General features: G+C 43.3%; 1 protein-coding gene and 1 long non-coding RNA gene across 5 annotated transcripts in view; one reads left to right on the top strand and one right to left on the bottom strand.

The window, feature by feature from the left end:
- The window catches only part of LOXHD1 (lipoxygenase homology PLAT domains 1), a 142,288-nt gene that overhangs the window by 89,595 nt on the left and 27,274 nt on the right, over positions 1 to 25,419 (bottom strand). For all 4 annotated transcript variants that reach the window (XM_038171035.2, XM_072031280.1, XM_072031281.1 and 1 more), the window contains exons 5-11: positions 12,916 to 13,014; positions 11,037 to 11,185; positions 8,401 to 8,524; positions 6,425 to 6,675; positions 5,537 to 5,672; positions 2,866 to 3,026; positions 1,797 to 1,883 (exon numbers count right to left, since the gene is read on the bottom strand). In XM_038171035.2, coding sequence (XP_038026963.1) covers positions 1,797 to 1,883; positions 2,866 to 3,026; positions 5,537 to 5,672; positions 6,425 to 6,675; positions 8,401 to 8,524; positions 11,037 to 11,185; positions 12,916 to 13,014 — 1,007 coding nt within the window. The remainder of the gene's footprint in view (positions 1 to 1,796; positions 1,884 to 2,865; positions 3,027 to 5,536; positions 5,673 to 6,424; positions 6,676 to 8,400; positions 8,525 to 11,036; positions 11,186 to 12,915; positions 13,015 to 25,419) is intronic.
- On the top strand, positions 11,751 to 13,611 carry LOC119714497 (uncharacterized). The gene is made up of 3 exons (XR_005261755.2): positions 11,751 to 12,177; positions 12,382 to 12,543; positions 12,818 to 13,611. It is a non-coding gene; the product is annotated as an uncharacterized lncRNA (long non-coding RNA).

Genomic DNA, 25,419 nt, shown 5'->3' with positions numbered 1-25,419 from the left:
GAAGGACATCTTCAACCTCTGAAGTCCTTGCTGAACCATTATGGTTGCTAAAAGTTTAAATGTTCAAGGGGAGACAGAAACTTTTGAGCAAATAAATGGAAGAGAAACCTGCTAAACTCTTTGTATTTAGTAGATCTGCTCAGGAAGTACGTCTCCAATTGGGAAAAGTCAAAAGATATTAGGGGAATATAACATAAATGCTTGTCCTTTTCTTATTGTTCTCAAATCATGCACTTATGTGACATAGGAGAGAAGACGCTGGGATAGATGGAATTTTGGACTGAGTGGTATGGTTCTTCTTGTAGTAGAAAATGTACGCTCGCCTGAAAGTAGAGTAAGCCCAGCATGACATGTGAGAGGACTGAAACCTGTTAAGGAACCATTGTTAAGTTTTCAGCTGGAAGTTCTGGGATGCTATAATGTACACACAAGCAGTGGGATTTATGTGCTCTCTGCCTGATGCATCCAGAAAGTGTCAGACTTGCTGTCCAGAGGCAAACTGAGTTCTGGCATCATCACCATGTTTGGTCAGGCAGTTTGGCCTCAGATGAATCCTAAATACATTAGGAGATCCTTTTTTTCTTCCCTGAACACAGTTTCTGTGAAAGAAAAGAAGACATACCTAGGGAAATGTAAAGCTATGGAAAGTCTAAGCATTCTTGCTTATCATCTGTGAACTAACTGTTCAACAAAGTTGCACTGGCCTGATGTCTGACCAGCACTTTCTTTCTGATAAATACCATAGCCAGGCACCTTCTCCCACCATGTGGAGGACACTACAGTGCTTGATGTGCTCCCCAGACTGGAGCAGCATTTGGCTGTGTATGCTTTCACAGCTCCCTGGCCATGCAAGAGAGTAGAATCTGTCAAAGCATGTCAGAGGCATGAGAGACAAATCTCTAAGTGGTAAATTGTGATTTATCATCACAGTTATTTATGGCTGTGGAGCAAAAGTGTATGTTTTCTTGAGTGCAGAGAAAGTCTTCCAAGCACTCCAGAAGGAGTAAGGGTGAAGCTCAGAGATGAACTTGCTGTTCTGCAGGCCTAGGTGAGGGCTGACAGTGTGGTAGATTGTTGCTGGTGGAACAAAGAAAATGTGACTGGAGTTCAAGCAGATCACCGTGTTTATCCCCCAGGCAGCACAGTGCTGCTCTCTGCTGAATGGCCTCCACAGGCTCCTCCAGTCTGCACAGGTCCATCTCTGGCAACAGGGCTGTCATTGCTTCAGGGCAGGTTACACTCCACTGTATAGTAGGAGTCTCCCATAAGTCAGTCTGTCTCTCTGACCAGCCTAAATAGGCCATAAAAGGACCAGTTTGCCACTCTTTACAGTAGCAATCTCAAACTAGAAAGATTTCTGAGAGGCAAGGGAAAAACCTTCTGGCAGCAGTGAGGGAGGACTACAGTGGTCTGACACTGGAAAGAAGGGGGAACACACTTTTCACCATCAATCTGGGCCGTCTGGAGCTGCCCTTTCACATTGCTCCCATTTTCCATACAAATCTTGGCTAAACTGAGAGGGATAGGAAGGAATGTCCTCACAGAATCATGCATTGAATCCATCTCTCCCTGCATATTCTTGACCAGGCTTCAGTGTGCTCTCCTTTACGTCTTGTTTTCATGCACGATTTCCACTTCCACCCCTCAGCCAGCGCAGTCTGTAAATGGATTCACCTTTGACCACTGCACATCAAACTCAGCTGCCAGCTGAGGAACACAGAGACCCAGGACTGACACGACACACCTCTGTGACCAATGTGCTTTGTCAGGTGTATCCTTTCTTGCTGTCCTCTCACCTTATTCAGATGCCAGCCAGCAAAAGGATTTCTTTTCTCATGCCATATCCGAAGCTTATAAAATGTGCCCAGATCAGGGAGCTCAATCTATAGAGGGGGAAACAAAAGAGCTTTATACATGTACATTTTTGTAAGTTAGCAAAACATCCATACCAAGGACACCACTGATCACTTTTTAAGAGACAAATGAGAGAGAAGTTGAAAAGTAGACTAAAATACTAATGTTCTTTAAAAATAATGAACCTTACCCCACAGAGAGGACTCGTGGCCTCTCTTTTCAGGAGGGGAGAACACAGAGACTGAATTCAGACACTCTTGATCATGAGAGCTGCTTAAAACCATTAAGAGCTAATAAGAGCTAAAGCCTGATCTCAAGCAGGGCCTGCAAAGCAGAGCCATGCTTCCTCCAGAAGGCAGCTGTGGCTGTTGGTGCAAAAGGGATAAATATTTTTGCTTCAGCCACAAATTAAAATCCCTTGTTTCTCAAGGTTTCCCTGACGAGCCCCCAATTAAATTTGGGAATGTATTTTTTCCTAAAAGAAAAAGGGATGGGAATAAAAGAAGACCCTCACCAGCATCCAGACTCAATGTGCCATTTAAGTTCAGCCCCTAACATTCATGGAGGCTGAAGACCAGATCACAAAGGAGAGGAAACACCTCTATAAATTCTCCTGTACATAGCTAATTCTTATTAAAAAAGACATGGCCTAAATGGGTGTGAGTGAGGTTGAAGGTAATGACTATTTCCTTCAGCAGCCACGGAGAAGATGTGTCAATTAAGTACAACCATAACTTGAGGTTATCACCACCTGAGCAATGTGGAACACCAGCCTAAGCCCTGTTTGGAGAATCATAGAATCATAGAATCATAGAATGTGAGAAGACAGGTCACATCCACAGGTGAGGAAATCATTTGCATCACCAGCAAACTGAGTGACTTCATGTCCACTTCAGAACGATAGATATATAGAGGTAAAGGTCTCATGCTGGTGATTTTCTCTACAGGGCTGACTCTAATACCCCAAAAAACAATGCTAAGCCAAATTTATTACTAGCATGAGATTCATACCATGAATTTGTCAGTCTGTCCAGTTTCAAAGTTGTCTGAATTGTTGTCCAGTTTCATCTCATCCGACTTCCCCTTGTCTCCATAAATCTGGAAAAAGATGGTGGCATCTGTCCCTGCGTTCTTAATGTCACTTGTCCAGATCCACAGAGACCAGGGACTTTCTGAAAGCAAATAAACAAACAAATAAAGCAGAATTCTTTCTTTCTTTTCTCTGGGTGGTAGAGAGGTCTGGATGGTAGCAAAGCAATTCAGGACATTTTATCCTGTTCTGCACAAACATAATCAGCTGCCACTTGGCATACAGAAATGAGATTGCCTAGAACTATAATTCTGTGTTTTCATTTAAAATAAAATGTGAAAACACATAAATCACCTTTTTGCAGGTGAGCCATATTCTTCCATGTCATATATTACTAACAAGGTAAGGACCAAGGATGCGCTCCATCTGTGTAGCTTTGGTGTACTTCTCCAGCAGTTACAACTCTAGCTTCCAGCACCATTACCTCCAGTGACTTTACATTGGTTTTCATCAGAGGATGGTTGCACATATGAAAAAGTGAAACTATTTCTTCTGAAGAGACCCTCATCTGCATTCTTTATTGGTAATACTGTATTTCATATCTGCAGCACCTACAGGAAAAGGAACAGGTTTCTTTCCTGACTCATACATCAACTGAATTATTAACAAATCCTAATGAAAGAGTTGCTAACCCTTTCAGTATGCCCCTGCCTGCATGAGTGCAGATTGACCTTCAGAGCCCAGAATGGAATGTAAAAGTATGATGACGTGCATATAAATTAGACTTTTACTGATCTCCTCAGCATTTGATTGCAAAAAGGAGATGACAGCTACCAAAAAAAAAAAAAAAAAGGGATAAAAGTAAGTTTTCTTTTTTAAAAAAAGTTTCACCTCTATTTTAATAAAATTCAAAACGTTCATGAAGACTCTCCTCCGAAATCAGCAGCGAGCTTTATCTGAGCAGCAATGAAGCAGAGCCAAGTCAGTGCACAGCACGTGATGCAGCAGCCTGGCCTCCCCGGGGAAGAGAGCAAGGGCAACGGGGACACCAGAGACCTCTCTCGTCTGCAGGGTTTGGCCCCTCTGACCTTTTGCTGAGGAAAAGGAGAAGCCATGTGTGCAGGGAGGGGCAAGGGGAGCTTGTACAGGGATTAAATGCAGATAGAGGGTTGTCAGGGAGAAACCACACAGGGAGAAGTCGGTGTGAGACAGGTCTGCAGGGACTGGCTGTCCCCTAGGCACCCATCACCAGCCTCCTGGGGCTCATGGGCACCTTCCCCCATTGCTTATCTGCACGGCCCTTCACATCCAGGCAGTTGGGGAATTCTCAGAGCCAAAGCAAATATTCCCCCAGGGTACAAGCACCAGGGAGAGCTAGACCTGACACAACTGTTTCCCGATAACACTCAAGATAAAGGGGCAAAAAAGAGACTGTGGATAAACACAAGCTACACGCCGAGCTCCAATCTGCTGGGGGAGCAGCCTGCAGACGCTGTGCAGGGACTGATTTCACCATGGATACCCAAAGCGAGGATGAACCAAGCTTTGATCAACTTGCAGAAAGGGACAGTCCTGCGTGCACAGGGAGATAGGCGAGATGACATAATAGGTCTTGTCTAACGTCGAGTCTTACGCTTCCATAATCTGGCAGCTAAAGGTCACGGATTTCTCAGGGCTAATGCTCTCTGTCTATCTCCTGCACTGCGGCAGCAGGGGAATTAGCCTGTCAATAACAATCAGAGCTGATAATAGCGGGTTAAAGGTTGCAGATGCTTTAGTTAAATGGACCGAGGCAGAGGCGCAATGTGGTTGTAACACCGACTAACATTTAGATAAAGCTTATTTAAATGAACTGCTGCTTAAGCAGGAGCCCACCCGAAGCATCCGGATTAAACTGCGTCTATTATCCTAATTAAAACGTTCTGCTCACACATGCACACCGACGCAGGCGAGAGAGCAGCAACCCAGCGTTTCCCTTCAGCACAGCCGGGTGCTGGAGTGGTGTGGGTAGAGCACTACCCTGCACCAGAACTGCACATCCGTATAATACATGAGCCTGCCTCCTGCTAGAGAAAAGGCTTCAAAAGCCATTTTCTCACACATGCCATATTTGGCAGCTGGACAGGACTAAGAGATGTTTTTTTCTTCAATGACCAGGAGTAAAAAAGGTTGACTTCAGCAGGAAGGATGAACCAGCACAATCTAGACTGGTTGCACAATTCCCAGTTTGTGTTTTGCTTCCTGTTTTCCTCCAGTTTTGTCCTTTTAGGTTTTGTTTCATCTGGAGCAGCCATTCTTTGCTTCTGTAGTGGTCAGATATGCAGCCCTGCTTGTCTGCAAATGTGAGGTGGTGGCTGCAGCAGCCCCAGCCCAGTGACCCTAGGCCACTGCTAGGTCCAATTCCTTTCTGTAAGGAAATGAGTGCTGTTCTTCAAAATAATTTTAAAGTTTCATTTTTATTTTAAGTTCTGTTTTTTGTTTTTTTAAGTGCCCAAACAGGATGTTCAGAACCAGAACTCATACAGGACCCTGTTCATTTATACATCTACTTTATCATAAGTCTACCCATGTCATGGTAAATGGGTGGCATGCAAGGTGCTGTTGCTTGGTGGGGGGGGGTTGTCACAGGAGATCGTGGGCACTTGTACCTACTTTTCAGTCTTCTCTGGCGCAGGGAGACCATTTCATAGAGCTCCCTCTCTATGAGGCCGTCTCCTTCATCTTCATCCAGCCATTTCCCACACGGGAAGGTTTGCTCAATACCAGTGAATGGACAGTAAACCACCACCTAGGGAAAGAGATTGGAAAGGTGAGTTTATATTCAGTCTCTGGCAACCCACAGGACTCTGGTACTGAGGTAAGTAACTGATGCAGGCAGAGCTGGGGAGCTTGGTCCTGATTTCAAAGACAAGTTTTCTTAGATTTTCTGGCCGGTATTAACTATACTGGTTGCACAATTCCCAATCTGAAATATGTCTAAGACCTTTCTGTCTTGTTATTCACACCTCTCCAGAATTACACCAAAATGAGTCATCCAAGACAAGGCAAAACAGCTGATGCTGTACTCTTCCCCACATCCCATCGTGCTCCACTACCTCCCAGTAACAGCTGTGACCAGCCACTTCTTTTCTGGGCTCCAAAGCAGCATCTAAAAGCTTCAGGAAAGTCTGAATTTAGATGATAACTTTGAAATGCTCAGCACAATCCAAGACTGCATTTTTGCCTGGCCTATTGGGCAAACATCTGAAGGTGCTTTTGGTGCTGAGCAAAAAATAATCTCTGCCTTTGTGACTGCAAAGAGACAATCAGCCCAATTAGTAGGTGATTGATTTACACATCTAATGTGCCTTTGAGGCAATCAGCTATTGCCATGCATTATGTATAATATTGACTTGCTAAACTGCAGATATTGTCATCCAAATAAAGGCAGACCATTTTTTTAATTATTATTTTTTGTAATGAACTTATCTGGTTGTTGGGGTCAGGTTATGAATGAATAGGAAACAGCCTGAGAGCTGTCTACAGACGTCTTAGTCTCACCTTCTCACAATACCAGCCAGAACTGACGCCACAATTATCATGCCCAATGGTGACCCTGCTGAGAGGGCTGAGAAGAGCTGCTATCTCCACGTTAAAGAGATCTGTCCTGGCACGCTCAAATTCACCTCCTTCCAAGAAAATCTTCCCACTGTTCTTTAAGCCTTTGGAGCCATGGAGGATTACGTGGATCTTGGAGTTTGTGCCAGCTCCTCTGATATCTCCTGTCACTACAGCAACGTTGTACACAATACCTGAAGGAATCAGGAATTCAGTTAGGAAGAAAAAGAAAAGCTGAATATAAGATTTTTTTATTATTATTATTGGATTTACATTGGGCCGTACTGATTTCCCACTGGTCTTTTTAACTTTCAACTTGCAGAGCAACGCTTCACTTGTTTTTGTTCCACGCATACCTCTGAGAAACGCATGGCTACCTTCAGAGAGTCTGAGAGAAACAGTTTTTTGCTGACAAACTCCCTGTCACATGGCCCAATGGAAAAATACTTTATTTTTAATCACCATATGGTGACAATTAGGTGAAGAAAAAAAATGAATTGGCAGTTACATTGCTTGAATTTGAGAGGTCTCAAGCATCAGATATGTCAGAAGATGCTTAAAGGATGGAGTGGTGTTGCTTCAAACAGTGGTGGTGAGATTTGTAGCCACACAAAACTCTGGAAATGTGAGAGAGAGATCTCAGCAAAGCAAGACTTGGGAGAGATATTGTCCCGGCTAGAAAAAAGAAAAATATTTCTGAAAGGAAGTCTATTTGCAAAGATGTTTTCTCTTTTTTTCCATTGTAACTTTTAGGCTAAGAAATGTACCACTTCTTCTTATAAGCCTTATTTCTCAGAAAGCTCTTTGGCAGGCATATCTTAGATCTATATCGTGGTGAATAAAGAGACATCTCTGTAGGCATAACAATGTTTAAGGGACCAAGTATAAAATAGTTCAGGTCCAATACAAGTCCTTCCTTTGCTAACTTCACCCAGGAATTTCAGTATGGACTTTGGACTAAGCAAAAATATCAGAACTCACTCTTTTCTAAACAACCATCTCTTTCTTTAAAGGTTACAATAAAAATTACATTCAGGCATCTTTTACCATGCATGCGGAATGTCTTCAACAAAACTCATGAGAGGAAAAGTACATATTTGCAAATGGTAAAAGAATAAAAGCAGTTTTTAGTAAATTTTTTACGTATTAATTGGAAGATTTCTTTTCCCCTCTCATCTTCTCCCCATTTTTCACAGCATGTGCCCTGCAGTCAGGATTCTGCACCCAAATCATTTTCTTTGCATACATGCAGGGAGCAACAAAAAGACCACAGGTGTTGTAAAAACATAAAATAAGAAAGGAACTCCATAGTCAAAGTGTTTACCTTTATACTGCTGAATAAAAACAGGCCATGTAATATCTAAGACATCTTCTGCATCACAGTAATTTATTTTATTGACTTTTCAGGCAGGTTTCCTTTAACAATGACATAGCATTTTGTTTCCTCTGCTTTTTTTATCCACACTGAATAATGAAAAAGCCAGTTCTGGGGCTCAGCATCACCCTTCTTGATTTGTAAAAGGATGCATGGCTCACAAGCCTGAAGTATAACATGCCTTACTGTGAGGCACCTTGGTGACTGTGGGATTAGCTGCTGTCTGCCTTCTGGAGGCTGGTGAGTGCCTTGCACAAACACATGCTGGACCTTTCATCCTTTGCCCATCATTCCCTTATGCAGGTGTATGGGGTGACAGATCAGCATGTAGGTCCTGCACAGCTTCACCAGTGAGGCATGGAGAGGGGAAGGGGAATGACAGTTCAGGGACCTTTGCAACAAAACTGCCTGTCACAACATCTGGCCCACTGTAGGTGTCCCTGAGCACAAGGCATTCAATCTTCTAACAAAAACATGGCTAGAAGCAGCAATTAGACCTTTGTATCCTTGCATTCCCCACCACAGATTCAGCACATGCCTTTACCTGTGGCTTCAGTGCCCCCTACAAGGATGTCCCTCTGGATTTTTCCATCATCTTCATCTAAAGCAAACCAGCGCCCAACTGGGAATTGGTACACGCATTTATTGCCAATGTCTTCAATGATCACCTAAGAGAAAAGAAACAGCACTTTGCAAAATACATGTGGAAAAAACAAAGGTGTTAGACATAGAGACAAAGGTGTTAGACAAAGAGGTGACAGAAGAGCAGGAGCTCGATGTACACGCTCTCACCTGACATTTAATATATTCAACACTCAGGCAGATCCCTCACCACTCCCTAATTAGCACAGATAGAATTTCAGACAATCAGTGAGTAAAAAACAGGCACTTTTCTTTTTTCTTTCCTTTTTTTTTTTTTTTTTTTTTTCCCTCCAGTGAACTCAATCAGCATCTCTCACAGTGTAAGAGACCAGATGTCTCTGCTAGCAAGACCAGCTGGCTGGCCTGTCTTCCTTCTCTCCAGAGCCCCTTTGCTGGCTACTCTTCTCCAGCAGCTGAATGGCAGCTCTTTGTTCTGCTTTGGGAACAGGCTGTCTCCGTTCTCTCTCAGCTTCAGAGCCTTGTTATGAAATAATACCAAGGAATTTTAGGACAAATCAAGACCGTTGGATCAGCTTGTGTGACCTAGTAATACCTTCTTATCCCACTCAGTGACTCTGAGATGGAAACACTTGCAAAGACAGCCTTGAAACCCTGGGGTAGAAATAGTTTCTCGTTTGGAAGAATTTGTCTCTGGGCTGTACTCTAGAGATATATTCTGCTGCAACAAGGCAGGGAACAATCTTCCTCCTTAATATTAGATTAAGCCAGTGTTAACCACTTGGAGTTTCTTGCACATCCTGCTGCAAGGCATTTCTTACCACCATTCCTGAAGCTTGCCATAGAGTTGCTGCAGTATTCTTTTGATTTCTAATTTTGATTTCACAGTGAAGAGCAAAGAGTACTGAAGATTTTCAGCCGGAAAAGAAGAAATTAAAATCTCTATTTACCTGTATGGCTTATGTCTCAGAGAACAAAAAATCACTATTAGGGATAGAAAGTCAATACCTTTTTTTTTTTTTTTTTTTTTTTCACCCCTCCCTTAAGAGCAAAAAGGGAGAATCTGAAATCTGTTCTTCCTGATAGACTTGTGAGACCATTCTTTGGGAACCAGTTTCCTGTTCTGTCTCTCATCCCACACTGTACTATTGCCTGTAGCATCACAGGCTCTTGATGCACCTCCATAGACGTGGACAGTAGTGTCTGCTGGGGTACTAGCTCATTCTCTTGGGATTTCAGTTAAACGATTAGTTCTTTTCATTCATTTATTTAGAAAAACAGCACTGAGTATAAGCTACACAGAAAGCACAAGAAAAATGAGAGGAACCTCTAATGATGCTTAGCAAGTTCATCCAGGAGTGACAATGCTAGAGTCCCCAGTATTAGAGCATGTTAGAATAAAAATATCAACCAACGGTAGAAAATAATGGAGTTATGGTTTAGCTTCTTCCTCCAAACTTCCAGCTAAATTTGTAAAACAAAAGCTGCCTTTTACTTAATTACAAACATTTCAGAGGTTTTGTTGCAGAACATGGGATAACCCCTTGGCTGCAGCTAGTCACTGCTTTGGGTGATGGGACTTAACCTACCTAACCAACATCGAAAATCATATCATGCAGACCACACCTGTTCTGTGAGAATGAGTTTGTTTTTTTTTCTCTCTATTTTTCCCTCCTCTGTTTATTACAGGGACCACAACAGCTCTGATTTTCATCTTCTGCATTTTTCATGGACAGTCAACATAATAACTTTTAGAGCTGCATATCATGATTGTGAAAAAGCATGTGCTAATATTTGCATTGGTAATACATCAAACCACCCTGCTATCTGGGCTTTACAAATCTGGGGTTAGATTAAAGCCAGCTGTGTTAAACTACACCAGCAGAGGAAAAAAAGAAAAAAAAAAAAAAGAGAGAGAGAGAGAGAGAGAGATTAAAGAGTCATTTATTTCTTCTTTTTAAGTATTCTTTCAGCCATTTCACTAAAAGCTGCAATACCTTCACTCCTTAGAGCAGGAGATTAAAATGTGGAGGAAAGTGGGAGAGGAAGGAAGTGATCTTTGTGGCAAGTCTATATTTTAGTTGTGCCAGAGACAAATTACTTAAATTTTCCCAACCTATAAGTCTCTGCGAGTTTCCAGCGAGAACAGACTCAATATATATTTCTTAGTCTCTGGTATCATTACAGTCTGAGTAATGAGTTAAGTCAATAAAGAGGGGGGGGGGAGGTGGCTTGGAGGCACTGGCTTGGAGAATTCCCCCTCATCAGTCAGAGAAACCACAGTGATAGAGACAAGAGAAATATTATTAGAGCGGGTAAATTCCAGTATTAACAACTGGATTTTCTAACTACCACAAAGCTCTGTGAGGTGCTGGACAATTTACCCAGACTCAGAGGTCCCTCGCAGTTGGAAACTGCTGCACCTGATTCGCAGGAACAGTGGGCACACACAGATAAAGGATGCACCACATTGCCACCAAACATCCTTGCATTTCTGGGCATTGGGCCATTAAAAAGGTAAAAAGTGAGACATTTTGATCCCACATCATGCTTACATTAAACATCTAAGGAGTAACTAACCTTTGCAAGGAACCAGCCAGCAGAGCCACCCTTGTTATTATGGCCTATATTAATTTTTCTTAACCTTCCCAAATTTGGAGCATCAAGTGTGAACTTGTCCTCTGCTCCCTTTTCAAAGTTGTCTTTGTCATTGTCCAGTTTCCTCACACCTGAAAAATATAAAAATACAAAAGCTGAGGAGCTGTTGGCACAAGTGTGATTTTTAACCGAAGAAATGTTTAGAAATGCCACTGCTGACTGAATCAAATATTCTCCAGGTACCAGATCTCTCTCAGGATCCAAGGTAAAGGCAGAGGACTTTATATTCTAATAAAAAGGCACCTTTCCTTGAGCACAGAAAAGACAAGGATTTTCACTCTAATGTCACAGTTATTTACAGCTTTCAGAGTTTTCAGAAATGTATATCCAGATGGCTCTTGCATCTTTTTTTTTTTTTTTCTTTTCTTTCATTTTTTTTCCCTACCACCACATTTTCCTTTTATATTTTTAATGTCTTTTAAAATCTCCAAACTGTTTAAAAGAGGCTTGTTCACATGCAGCAGATTTTGACATTTCAGGACGCAGGATTCTTCACCACATCACACAGGAAGGATTTATTTTCAAATTAAGTCCTGACCAGGGGCATTGGCTTTTCCAGATCTTGCAGGTGCTTATCGTTATGAAAAGAATTAAAGCACTGACCCGGGTTGCAACCAGCGCTGCTTCTGTGCTAGTGGCAAGAGGGTAGGACAGAGTCTGCCTGAGGCACCCGGCCAAATCTGTGCAGGAAAGGCATCAGAGGGCAATGCATCCCGCTTACCTTTGTAGGGGATGAATCATTTTCTAGAGGTGTTATTCCTCTGTGTAGATTTGACAGGGTGCCTGGACAACAGGCTGAGATTTGGACACCCACTTTCAAAAGTCTTTGGAGAGATCAGATGAATCCCCTTGTAAAAGTCTGGAGAATTAATCAAGAATGAGACCTCTCCGCTAGGTTTCATAATCTGCTCAAGGACACTTGGCAGGCATCATATCATTATTTCTTGACTTTGACAGGATATGTGAAGTACAGAAGAGAGGATATTTGCTAGCTGAGTCTCCAGGAATTTCCACCTGTTCTTCTCCATGGTGTGAGCCAGAGACTTTGGTCTGGGCACATCTTGTTAGTATTCGGGTAACAATATGTTATTTAAAAAAAATTTTTGAGTTCTTGGACCACTGTTGTAATATATTCTGTATTAAGGAGTAGCTACCACCATCAATTTAAAGCAAGCTAGTAAAAAATGTGGACAAATTATTTTTCTAAATGACCAGATAGGCTCAGCCACAACCTATGCCAACTGAAGGAAGAATGTTATCCTTCCAGGGTCAGAGAAAGGATGGAACATTTGACCAGAGAAGTTTTCCTCCTTGGAGACCTCCAAAAGGTGCCTGGATGTGGTCCTGGACACCCATCTCTGGATGGTGCTGCTTGTGCAAGGGGCTTAGACCAGATGACCTCCAGATGACTTCCATCCTCAGCCATTCTGTAATTCTGTGACGTTCAGCACACATTGCATGCACTGTAAATAACACATTGGTGTTGGGACCCCTGGTGGCCTGGTGCCACCACCTGGTGCCTATCACGCTGGTTCCTGCTGGTGGTGCATTTCTCAGGGTTTGGGATTTTTGGTGGAGGGTGACCACTGCCATGCTCACAGCCCCACAACAACTGCAGCCCTGCAGACCCAGCTTCCAGGAGCTGCGGATGTGAGAAACCCCAGCACTAACAACAGCATTTGTTGTGCCTTTCGCTCAGCCAGATTATTCTGCATTTGCCAGATTGCTGCTGTGCGTTGTTCAGATCGCAGGCCTGCAGAGCAGGAAAGAGTATTTTAGGAAACGATTTGCATTTGAATACCTGTGTCTCCTTTCTCACCGAAGATATTAATGAAGACATCCGCATCTGTTCCACTGCCGCTGACTTCACCCGTGAACACTCGGACCACGTATTTGTTGACTGCAAGGAGAGAGGCAGAAATCCCAACTCATTAATAGCTGAATGGTTAAAAAAAGTAATAGTACAAATCAATTCAGGCTGTGCTGTGCTATCTTGAGAGCACATCTGAACCACTGCTCCTGGATCCTTTACACTGACCCTCAAACCCTTTTTTCTCTTTTTCACAAGAGAAATAAAATCCACAGACAGAGACCCTGTCAATGACATTGTCTATGGACAGATATGCAGAGCTCTGGTACTTTGGGTGTTCACTGCCCATGGCAATAGACAGAGATCACTCAATTTCAAGCCCTGACACGGCCTTTTTTCCCCAAAAAGTTGAAATAGGTGAGAGGAAGGTGCAAATTTTGATGTTGATCCGTGGCCATTAAGTGACCTCAGACCTACACACAGTCATTGCTTTTTCAAAAACATCAGTGAATTACAGAGCCAGCCATCTGCTCCAGCTCAGACCTGACCCCTGTGGTCCAAATGCTGTCCTAGAGCTATTTTTGCAGCTCAGCTTGTATTAAGCCTGGCTGGTGACACCAAGTATTTTGAGGAAAGGTCAGTCACACTTCAGGAGCCCCAAAACCTTGAGGGCACCACCCTGCTACTCTGTCCAGTTAAAAATAAATAAATAAATAAATAAATAAATAAATAAATAAATAAATAAATAAATAAATAAATAAAGATCCTTTTCCATTTAGTGGAAAAGTATGAGTAAAGCCTAGTAGCTGTGACACTACATAGCTACATCATGTGTGGCACAAAGGAACACAAAAATGACACAGGTGAAACACACCACAAACATTTCTCACTCCCCATGTCAATGAGTTTGAGATGCAAGCTCTTCCAGGGATCAGGATGGGATTAACGTAGCTCAAAAGGACAGCAAGGGTTTGCTCTGCTTCTTCTAAAATCGATAAGAAAACTGCCATGGCCTTCAGTGTGACCATACGTGGGGCAAACTTGAGCAACTTTCAGAATCTACCACCAAGGTCTACCTTGCAAACTCCACCATGACACGCCTAGTACCATATCTTCTGTGCAGCTCCAGGGCTGGAGACAGGCAGCAAAACACAAAATAAAAATTACAGAGTAATGCAAAGTCTACGGTACATGCCCTGATCTATGCCCTCAGCAAAGCCTCTGTGACAGCCTGTGTTAGTGAGTCCTGGCTAGCTGAAACCGTGGGCTCTGTGCTCCACCACCTCCTCCCGTCCGACTCCTGGGCAATCTGCATGTGCAAAAGCGACAAGTGCACAAACCACATTACCCACATCTCCCCTGCAAAATAAACCTTTTTGCACCATGATCCAGGGTAAACGAATTTTTCCAGATGAAAAGTTAGTGGAGAAGCTTTTTTGTTTGGGCTTCCCAGTCAGCACCAGAAACCAGTTAATTCCCTCAGAAGTTATGGACCATCACAAACCCTGAGCTGCTACTCTCAGAGCGGGTCACCTGCCTCCTCCACCTTGATCAGTGTATAGTAAAATTATTCTAAAAGACAGCAGACACTTTGGTGCACATGCTCCCCTGAGGCAGAGGATGTGAGAGCAAACGTATGAGGAGAGGTTGTTGGACCATTCCCTGAATTATAAAGATGCGCTCAGCTCCCGGGGTGAGGAGAACAAGGACAGAGCCCAAAGAGAAGAGAAAATCACCTGTCATGGTTTAATGAATGTGCTCTGAAAAGGCTAAAAATCGAGCTGACATTCTTGGCGCCCCATCGCAAAACATGCCATTACAAATAAAATGATAATGATAAAAGTGCAATAAATACTAAATAACAAGAAAGAGGAGGGCAGAACCTCCTCTTTCAAGGGAGCAATGAGATAATATTTCTCTTTAACTCTTTTTCTCCAGTTTGAAGAGCTCTCACAACCTGCTGGAGATACACCAACACCAACAGATTTTGTTTGCGTTAGCCAAGGATAGGGACGCTGCAATTTACAGCTCCCATGTGGTTACTGAACTGCTCCAACTAAAAGTGACCCACTGTACACCGGGATCGTCAATCACAGACCACATTTTTCAAGAAGCTTTGCTCTGTGCACCTCCTCTAAATTATTTATTCTGGTGTCAGTGATTAATTTTCCACTCCGTTTTCCAGGGGCCAGAAGAGCCCGATAGGATAAAAGGATCCACAGAAGGGCAAGCGTCAGTGGCCAAGGTTAGATTACTCTTGTAGGATCAGGCTTTACGCCTCCAACGAATAGTCTGGAAGGATGCCTGAACACATGCAGCAAGGGGGACAGGTAGGGAGCAAGCTAACGAAGAGCAATCAGCAGCAGTGCCCAGAAACAGGGTAGGAAGGGCACCTTGAACAGCTTCTGCAGGAACAGAGCTGATCAGCAAGCAAAACCCTGGCAAAATTCTTGGCCCCATCTGATGCCTTGAAAAGGTTTTTAACATTGCTATATCTCAATTCTAAGACATACAATGTCATGACAACTGCAAGAGTTTCACTCTGCCCCCTTACAGATATTCATGGCATACACTTGGATGCCTCTCCTCCATGCTCCATACCTGCCCCTTTCAGCTCTAAGTGCAGGGCCAGGTTTAATTCCATCACATTCAGAGAACAAGCAGGATCAAGCTGAGCCATGCTGGATTTTTGCCATCACCCTCTCCCTCTCCGCAATCCAGGACTCAGTTACAGCAGAGGGAGCAGCACTTCACGCTGCTCAGGGGTCCTTCTGTGCTTCGTACATCAGCTCGTCTTGCAGAATTACATGGTGGAGATGCAAATTTAAACAGAAAGAGATGCTACATCTCAAAAAGGCAGGGAGGATTCAGCTGCTGGGAGCATGCAGAAAAAGGCTCTCATTGCACCCAGGCAGAGATCTGGCTGAAGTCAAGCACCCTCCATTTCAAGCATGGGTGGATGTCGTTCCCGACTCTGCAAGCCCTTAATCATGAATTATTTAAAACAGTAACATCATCTTTTCAAAAATACCCACTTGGCTTTTTTTAATCTCAATACATGGCTCCAAGTTCATCTGCAAAACAGAGATCAAGATGTTGCCTGGGTTTTTATTTTTTTTCCTGAATGCTTCTCCTAGCACCGGGAACATGCAAAATGCTAATGTAAGGCTGGTAAAAGCTGTGACTCCATCTAGCAGTGCAGGCTCGGCACGGCTCAGCAGTGCAGACACGGAGAGGAGAGCTTTCCTGGAACTGAAATTAGCAGCCTCAGAGGCACGAACCAAGAGAAAAACAGCTAACAAAAATGTAGCAGGAAGAGCATTAATTATTTTCTGCTGCCTTTCCTCTTCCCATCGCAACACACTATTGCAATTGTCCTGTATAGTTACAGCACCTTCCTTTTCTCTGCCATGGGTTGTCTGCTCAGTTATGGGCGATCCAGCTGCCCTGACACCTCTCATCCGACACACTGACATGCACAAAGCTGCCCTGAGAAAGCATTTGGAAACATTTCCAGGATGCCCTCCCAGGGAAGCAGGGGGGTGGCACTAACTGATACGACCTCATGGTATTAATTTAGCAGAGGTGTGATAGTCTGTTACTAACCAACTCAGACAGAGCTTCTAGCAGCTGTGTCTGAGTTGGTTAGTAAGAGGGAGGATGAACATTGCACCATGGACACCATTGCACCATCGCACACACAGGCTCTTTCCAGTGAGAGCTGAGTTATATTTTTGGGGAGAGCAGTGGAGCAGTGTTGCATTCCCGGCACTGTTCCTGGGGGGGAAGAGGTGCACCCTCCTGATGCACCTCCTACAGGCTGGTCCCATTGCCACCTCCACCCCAAGGAGACAGGGTGCAGCACTAACCCAGCGCCCTGCCCAGGATCTTTTTACCCAGCCCCACCACCCCAAAATGCCCTCATGCATCCTCACCCCTGCCTGCTGCAGTGGGAAACTCATGGAGGCATTGCAGCCAGACCCTTCCACCTGCAAGCTGCAGCTGGCTGCTCAGCCATGTGAGGTTCAGCTGTTAGTGCTGTTTATTTGGCAATACGATGTCGTGGTCAGCTGAAGCACCACAGGATGGAGTCACCTAAGGAAATCTTGTGGCTAAAATTATTTGGGGCACTAGATAAGGTGTTTACGCACAAACTGCTGAATTTGTATCAGCAGGAGAACCAGATTTAGGCAGGGAAACAAACTCAATCGTGCTTCATTACCGAGAGTTATCACCTCCTGTGGGGCACAGTGAATTCTCCGCTAGACATCTCTGCCTCCCTCCCTGGTGCATGACCTGCCGTGCAGCAGGTTAGCAGCACAGCATGCAACAACCAGGAAACGTCACAGCCTTCAGAAGCGACACACGCCGGGTTAAAAGCAGGGAACTGAGTCGTAGGCAGAGACAGATTCTTCTCATAAGGCAACTTTTAGCAATTATCCTTCTGTTTTCACAGCGCTCCCAAGGGTGGCAGTGTCTAAGATCCATCCTGCACTGCTCAGTGCCGAGCAGGCAGATTTCAGAGCAAAGAGGGGAGGGGAATGGATAGGAAAGAGGCAGCACTGATGTCCCTGAATTGCTGCTGCCAGAGAAATACATGCATGGCTAGTATGAAAAGCAAAAAGAATTGCTGCTCTGGGGAGAGGCAGGGGCTGGATCCATGGATAAGAAGGAGTTTCAACCTGAGCCCACCACAGCCTTTCTGCACGAGCTCAGGAAGGTGGTTGAATGTCCATATGCCTCAGTTCCTTGCTGTCAGATCGAGTCAGTCATTCCAGCCCACCCAAAACACTCTGGCAAAATCTCTCCGTGATGACTTGTCAAAATGGGAGCTCGTTTCTACCACTTCTGACAGCATATTCCTCGGTGACAGCTGGTCAGAGCAACCTTAAAGGTCAGACAGCCTATGGTTAGGCACGAAGCCTGTGGCTTCCCAAGATACTAGATTCAGAGCAAACATTTGAATTTCTCTCTCCTGACTGGGAAAGAGCCCATCTCCACCTCATAGATGCTCTTCTGGTGGAGATGCCTCACTGCATGGCCATCCAACACGGTGCTGCCTCAGGAGTTTATACAAACACTGCACAGAAAATTAGCCTAGCCCTAGTCATTACACCTCTCTCTACTACAGTAGCTGGGACCCTAGAGATAAGTGCACAGAGCAAGACGTAGTAGGAGCCTAAAGCAACCCCTCCAAGGCATGGCCCACTGCTGCATAAAGCAACCCCACACAGTTAAGATTTTTACCCCATCCAGCAAAAGGCTGAATTCAATGGATTGGTTTTGAGCTTGAGAATAATTAAACTGTCAGGAGTAATTGACAGCTATCTTTCTTAATGAGCTGCACCCTCGCTGGTGGTGAGCATCTTCCTAAACCAAGGGTTCAGACTGGAAATTACTTGCATGATTGGAGTGCAGGGATGCTGATGAAAGAGCTTTACACTGCTTTTTGGCCATCAACACCCCAACAAAAACATGGTGTTAGTGGAGAGAGATGCTAAGGAGCCTTTGCGCATCTGAGATGCTGAAGAGCCTTTGGGGTGCACATCGATAAGGGCAGCATCAAGGTTGTAGGGTTGGTGTGATCCTGTGTTAACATTTTGATAGTCTCAGAAGAGCTCTCTGAAACCATGTTCTGAAGAAGGAGAGATTATTGCTGCTACCCAAGGAGTCATAACACAAAGGAAAAGGAAATGAGCATGTTTGCTCTGCTGAATATTACATTATCCTCAATCACTGCCTTGTGCACCTCCTGTAATGAACTCAGCTGCTTGGTCTCCCCATCCAGCCTAGAGACCACAAGGTTCAGCCCCATTATGCATGGATCTTACAGGAAATCAAAGTATGCGTCAAAACAGTTAATATATTAGGATTCAGCCCAGATCATCCCTCTGCAAAGCTTGTGAGAGGCAATCTACCACATGCAGGAGCCTTTGGTTGTAGGATATGTTAAACTGATGTTCCTACTGTGACTTCAAAGTGATGATGATATTTTGAAGTGAGCTTTAAATGACCTTGCTCAAGAGACAGTAGTTTAGTTGCAGAGGCATGGAGCTTTGCACGGGGCAACCCGTCTTGTTACAGCGGCATGGAAGCCCTTGTTCATCTAATTCTCCAAGATTTCTCATTATTTTTCATTAGTTCAGCCCCAGGGTGGGAACCCATTAAAAAAAAAAAAAAAAAAAAAAAGGAAAGAAAACAGACTTTTCAAAAAAAAGAAACATCCACTTCCAGCTTTCTCTGGATCTGTTATACTCAGGTTTGGGGAAATCACTGAAAAGAACCTCTTGGGCAAAATATTTTTGCTCAAACTGAAGAGTGATGTAATTTTAGAGGACTGTTTGCAATCATATTGCTGTCATTGTACTTCAACTTTATTTGTATAAATCACATTTTTAATTTTTTTTTCACAATACCAGTTTAAATAATTACAATATCTAGACATAATTGGTGAAAATTATGCCCATCTTCACAGCTGTGCTGCACTGTTCTGTGTTGGATACACATAGATCTATATATACCAGCTATGCATAGAGATGTCTCATTCCTCTCCAAACTTTTTTCCCTTGAAGCATGAGATCTTTTATGTGAATTACAAATCTCTATTTACATCCTACATGTATTTCTGACCTCTGTGTATCTCATCTTCCTTGTGGTTTAAAAGTCACTGGTGTTTCTTTTTTTATTTTTCTTCTAACATTTTAATTAATTTGATTCATTTTTAAACATTTTTTTTCCTAACATTTCCACTTGTCCAGTTTTAGAGACAAAACAAGAAGCAAAATAGACATGACAAATGAAATGCTCACAGCTGACTTGTTTAAGGAGTGGTGACTGAAAGGTACAAAAAAGACAGAGCCCATAGGAAGAGAGTAAAATCCTTACTAGATTAACTGGTTAATATTGGGTGGAGAGAAGGGGAAAGAACAAAAAACAAAAATTGTTGAATGCTCAGTCCGCCAGGTAACAACTTGACAGGATTTTCTTTCTTCTTTATTTTCTTCCCCAGTGATATCAATTGGGTAGTAAAAGGTATTACTCACTCTACAAACATTTGTTGAATATTGCAGCATGTAGCAAAGCTTCATCCTTAATACAGTGAATATCTGTCATTATTCAAAAGTAAACAATTCATATTTATTTCATAAATATATTTAGCTGCATTTTCATGTGCTGATTATACACTTCCAGTTCTCCGCACAAATAAAGATAAGTTTCAATGAGCTGGTAACACCTATTAATATTTAATTTCTCCCTTTCACATTCTCAAAAATAACATTTTTAATTTTTTTCTGATCATGAAAGTTTCCAAAATGTGACATTTTGAACCATGACTGAGGGGAAACAGGAGGGGGACCAGTCCTACTCTCCAGGCCCGATGTAAAATGAGGCCACAAAGCCCATAGGACATCACCTAGTGCTGCCTCTTATCCAAAACTCTCTTTATCAGTGCTTTTAGCAGTAGTACATTGTTGAGAAATACTGGCCACCGCTTCAGTTCAGATCCAGTCCAGCCCTTAGGCACACGTGGTTCCCACTGGGTCAGGAAGGATTGAGCTACTGACTCAAAGCCAAGTGTGAGCATCAATACCTGCTGCCCCCAGTGTCTCCTCAAGGCACAGCCAGGTCCTCATAAGTCTTCAAGTCAGACAACATTGAAACTCTGAACAATGAACGGTGAAGGCTTAACGCAAGCCTCCTTTGCAGAAGAAGGAATTAAAACAGCTCACATTCCCAGCTCAAATATATGAGTTTTAGGTCCTTGTGGATCTAAAAACCTCAGAGAATTTCTCGGGCCTGTTAACTCTACCTGTGCTCACACAGATGCTCTCAAAAGCACACCAGGCAGAGAAGCCTAGTGCAGGCTGCTGCTTTGTGTGCACAGACTGTCTTATTTTTGTTTGAAGGGAACTGTTCTGTGCTTCTTTGTGCCCGTGGTCTTCTCCTCTGACCCGCCATGAACACAAGCTGTCCAAGCCTCCTCGGGTGATCTCATTAACTCTGCCCCAGATGAGGACGGACCGGTGGGTCAAGGAAACTCATGAAAGACTAATGGATTGGGGCTGACCTGCAACTTGATCAGCTGAACTTCTCTCATTTGTAAGTATAATAAATATTGTTCTCATTCTGTAAAGGCGAGGCTACCCTCTGCATGCACAAACACACGGGCACGTTACACGACCAATCTGCCTTCACAGGACTCCAGTTGGTCCTTCCAGCATGACCTCCCAGGCATTACCTCTTAGGATGCATGTATTCAGGGTGCAAAATCTCATAGGCACCATATAGCAACCCAAAATCAGGCCAGAACTGACACAACCACCAACCTTCTGGTTCAACACTCATTCTTGTCACAGTGAGGAATAAAACGCATGTCTGCATGCATAAAACCATGGGGATTAAGCCCTAGACACGGCACAGCTACCCCTAATCTGGACTTGCAATCCATTTTTTTTGGACACAATATTAATAATAATAAAAACCAGTAAGTGACCAATGCCTGACACTTTTAAGTATGGTAAAAATCAAATGTAACACAACCCCGTTGGATGCTCCCATTCTCAAGGTGTGGGTATACAATGCACTGTGACTGCCCTGCTGCTCAGAACTGTGCTGCAAAACACATCAGTTTAAATACCCTCCTTTATTACTGAACTAAATAAGATTAAACTTTACACAGAAAAAAAAAAAAAAGTGCTATTACCAGCTAAAGGAATGGAGCAGTTTTACAGTTTGAGGTCACACGCATGCAGTTCTGTCCTACTGTGAATAAAATGTCTTGAAATAGTTTCACATGAGCTGCCATCCCATGAACATTTTTAGCCCATCATGTCCAATCTTAAATAAATTTAGACTGCTGATGGCCAAGGAGCCAACTGGAAAGCAGTCCTTGGCTCTGAAACTCATTTGCAACAGACAAGTTGGCAAGACTTCACCAAAATTTGACAGGTCAGTATAAATTACAATTGCATGGAAATCTGAATTTCTTTTCAGGTATTTGTGCTATTTTGCATGGTTTTAAGGGCCAGATGAGAAAAAGACCCTTTGCAAATGAATATTTCTGCTTTCTCTTGATAAACAGACTGTTGTTACCCCAGAAAGAAGATGGCTCATGTATAACTAACACATCACCTGACCCTACTTAATCTCAGCTTCTTTTAAGAATGATAAAAAAATAAAGCCTTTGTACTGGATCTGGCTGGGATGTTAACCTTCCCTGCAGCAGCCCATACAGTGCCGTACTCTGCACTTGTAGTTGGAACAGCAGTGGTATCACACCAGTGTTGTGTCTACTGCTGAGCAGCACTGGCACAGCATCGGGCCTCTCTCTAACCCTCCTAGGGGGTGGGCAAAAAGTGAGAAGAGAAACATCACCAGGGCAGCTGACCTAAACCAACCAAAGGGATATTCCATACCATGTGGTGTCACACTCAGCAATAAAATATGGAAAAAGAAAGAAGAAGGGAGGGTGGGCTCTCGTTGTGAAAAAGTCGGTCCTCCTCCTGAACACAGGCTACGTGCGTTGAGGCCCTGCTTCAAGGACGTGGTCAATCATCGCTCATTTGTGGGAAGTAGAGAGTAATTTCTTTCCTCTGCACTTCCACATTATCTTTATTTGTTTTGTTCTTTCCCTTTCTCCCTTTCATTCTTTTTCCCCTCTAGTTAAATTGTTCAGTTAGTAATAATCTTTCAATAATATTTTTTTTTCCTTTATTTAAATTATCCTTATCTCAACCCGTGAGTTGTTCTTTATTTTACTTCTTCCCCTCCTCATCTAGGGAGGGGCAGTTTTTAGCTACCAAGCATGGTAAAACTACCACAGCCTTGTAGAAATATTCCAGTATTACATATCTTGAAACACCCAGGCTCAGACTGGAGCTGCAGAGCAGCCCTGGGGCTGCAAACCACCAGGGAAAGAGTGGTGAGGCCCAACCAAAGCAGCCTCGCCATGGGGTGTGGGACATAACTGTCCTTCCAAGGAACAGCACAAGTGGTTCTTGTCTGCTCTGCAGGTATCAGACAGCAGGCTGGGAATAGGCTCCCAAATTTCCTTTGCTTTTGCATCTCCATTGGGTCAGTAGTTCTTATTAGTGCTGCTGCAAGCTATTATTAATGCTCTCCTCCCCCATCACTTAGGTAGGACATCAGACACCCTTGGAGAGATCCAACACCTGCAACGCTCAAATAAAACCCAAAACCCCACCAGATTAAATCAGTTTTGAGCCAGTCCCTTGCATTAAGGCTTAGCCACAGACATACAAACCCAAGGTTTCATAAACACAAGTGAAGCAGCATAAGGCTGAACAATAGTCCTTCCTTGTAATTAATACCTGTAATGTAAATTAATCCAGGCTGCCAATAGCAGCTGCTGGGTAAATAAGAATCTGTGACACCATCACTATCAAAGCACGATGGGCATATGATGCCATGGATGTGAATACAGTGAACAGAGGATCATTCAGGCGGGAGCACTTAAAACGTAACCTGTTCTCCTTGAAAAATGTGTGGCATTCAATGGGGAACCTAACAGGAGTCATTTTATCCAGTTAAGCAAATGCAATCATTCAGCTGTCTGCAATCACTAAGTCTTCCTGCCTTCTGTTTTTTTTTGTTTGTTTGTTTGTCAACTTTTTCATTTATATGTTGACAATTTCTGGAGTACATATTCTTTTCTGTCTTTTTAATAATGCCATTATTTTTTTACTTTAAATTAACCTCTTCAAAAGCTCACAGCCCTACAGGGATTCCCCAGCTGGACTGTGCTCTGTACCAAGAAAGAGACCAAATCTCCCCATGGCTTTAGGCTTTGGTCCAAACACCAACAATCCCCTTCAAATACAAAGCCTCTGCAGAACTTCAACAAAACAAAAACTTGACAAAATAAATCACTCTACTTTTCACCAATCCACATCCCACACACATCACAGAAATCATGCACGTCCCAGCAGTGACCTTCAAGAAAGGAAAAATAAGTCCTCACAACAAAGATGTGAAAGTTCTTCTCCAGCAGAAGATCAAAAGCTGAAGATGTTGTAGGAGAAGGGACCTGGACAAAACTCATTTGGTTGCCTCCAAAACATAATGGACTGTGGCAGCAAATGGAGCATGAAAGCAAACACAGGACTAAGGTCTTTAACATCAGTGCCCAGATGGTTTACAAAGAAAAACTAAAGAAAAAAGAGAAGCAATGACTGAAGATCCATGACTAGAAAGAAGAGTACAGCAGTAAAAGCTGCTAATGGGAACACAGGCTTGAGAGGGAGAGACCCATCTTTCTCTACAGGCACATAAAATCACCAAACCACATAATTATTCATTTGTCTAGTAGAACATATGAATACTCAAAGAGTAAACACAACCGTTCAATTCATTTGAAATAAAAATAACAAAATAGGGCAAATTACTTGTATGTATGAAGAAAATCATATCACAATCTCATTTCAGATCTGTATGAATTCAGAGGGAGCCAAATGAATTCAGATGAATTTACATTTGCAGCTGACAGTTCACCTCAGCAGCCTGGGAATGTTTATCCTTCATTAATTATGGTTCAAGGGGAACTGCAACCTGAGATAGCTGAGCTAACCCTCTCCTCTTACAGCTTCAGACCTGCCGCCTGGAAGGCGTCCAACCCTTCACCCGTGCCTCTGGCCTCAGCCCAGCTCCCCGCATTTATGGGGGCAGCTGCAGAGCTCCCAGGCTGTGGCACTCAAAAGTGGCATTTTCTATCTGATAAAGGTGACAAGGACAGATGCATTTCTGACAAATGCCTGCTTGAATCTCCTCTTTCACACCCTTAAGGCCAGGGACAATCTCACTTGTATATTTCCTGGACATCCAGGGCCAAGCACAGCATTAACAGCTGATCTATAACCCAAAACCACTCCTCCAGAAGAGCATGTGCTTTTCTGCAGCTGAAGTGCAAAGTCTCTCCAGCAGTTTCATTGTAGCTGCACTGATTTTTACCAGATGAAGGTTTAGCCCACCAATCTTTCCCTGCTGAGAGACAGGTGTTGAACAGGATGGAGGAAATCACAGGCATTCATTTGAATCAGCTCTCCCAGGCAGGAGCAATAATAAGTTCAGAGAAATTGTTGTGTCATTTAAAGATCTATTAAGATAGAGTAGTTGACTTCCTCCTCGAGGGAACCTCTCTTTAATTGTGTCTTGCTTTGACTCATCCACTACCTTCTCCAGATCCCTCCTTCCCCACCCAGTGCAAGTATGCTGAGCTCTTCTTTTTAATAAACTGAGAAGATAAAAGAGCAGTGAAACACTGTGGTGCTCTCAGTCCCACAGCCACTGGGTGGGTGGGGTTTTGGCAGAGCATCTCCAGACATTATCTCATCCCCCGATGGCATCCACCCTGGAGAGGTCTGCATCTGTAAAATACTTCCACATACATTTCTTGTCAACGTGCATTATTTGTGTATGATAAATATAATGCAGCCTTTCATACGTACATCTTCAACACACCGAAACTGTTTTAGGAGA

This window comes from Anas platyrhynchos, chromosome Z, assembly GCF_047663525.1.
Source record: "Anas platyrhynchos isolate ZD024472 breed Pekin duck chromosome Z, IASCAAS_PekinDuck_T2T, whole genome shotgun sequence".
NCBI lineage: Eukaryota > Metazoa > Chordata > Aves > Anseriformes > Anatidae > Anas > Anas platyrhynchos.
The sequence above is the reverse complement of the archived record's forward strand: the minus strand, read 5'-3'. Positions and strand labels throughout refer to the sequence as shown.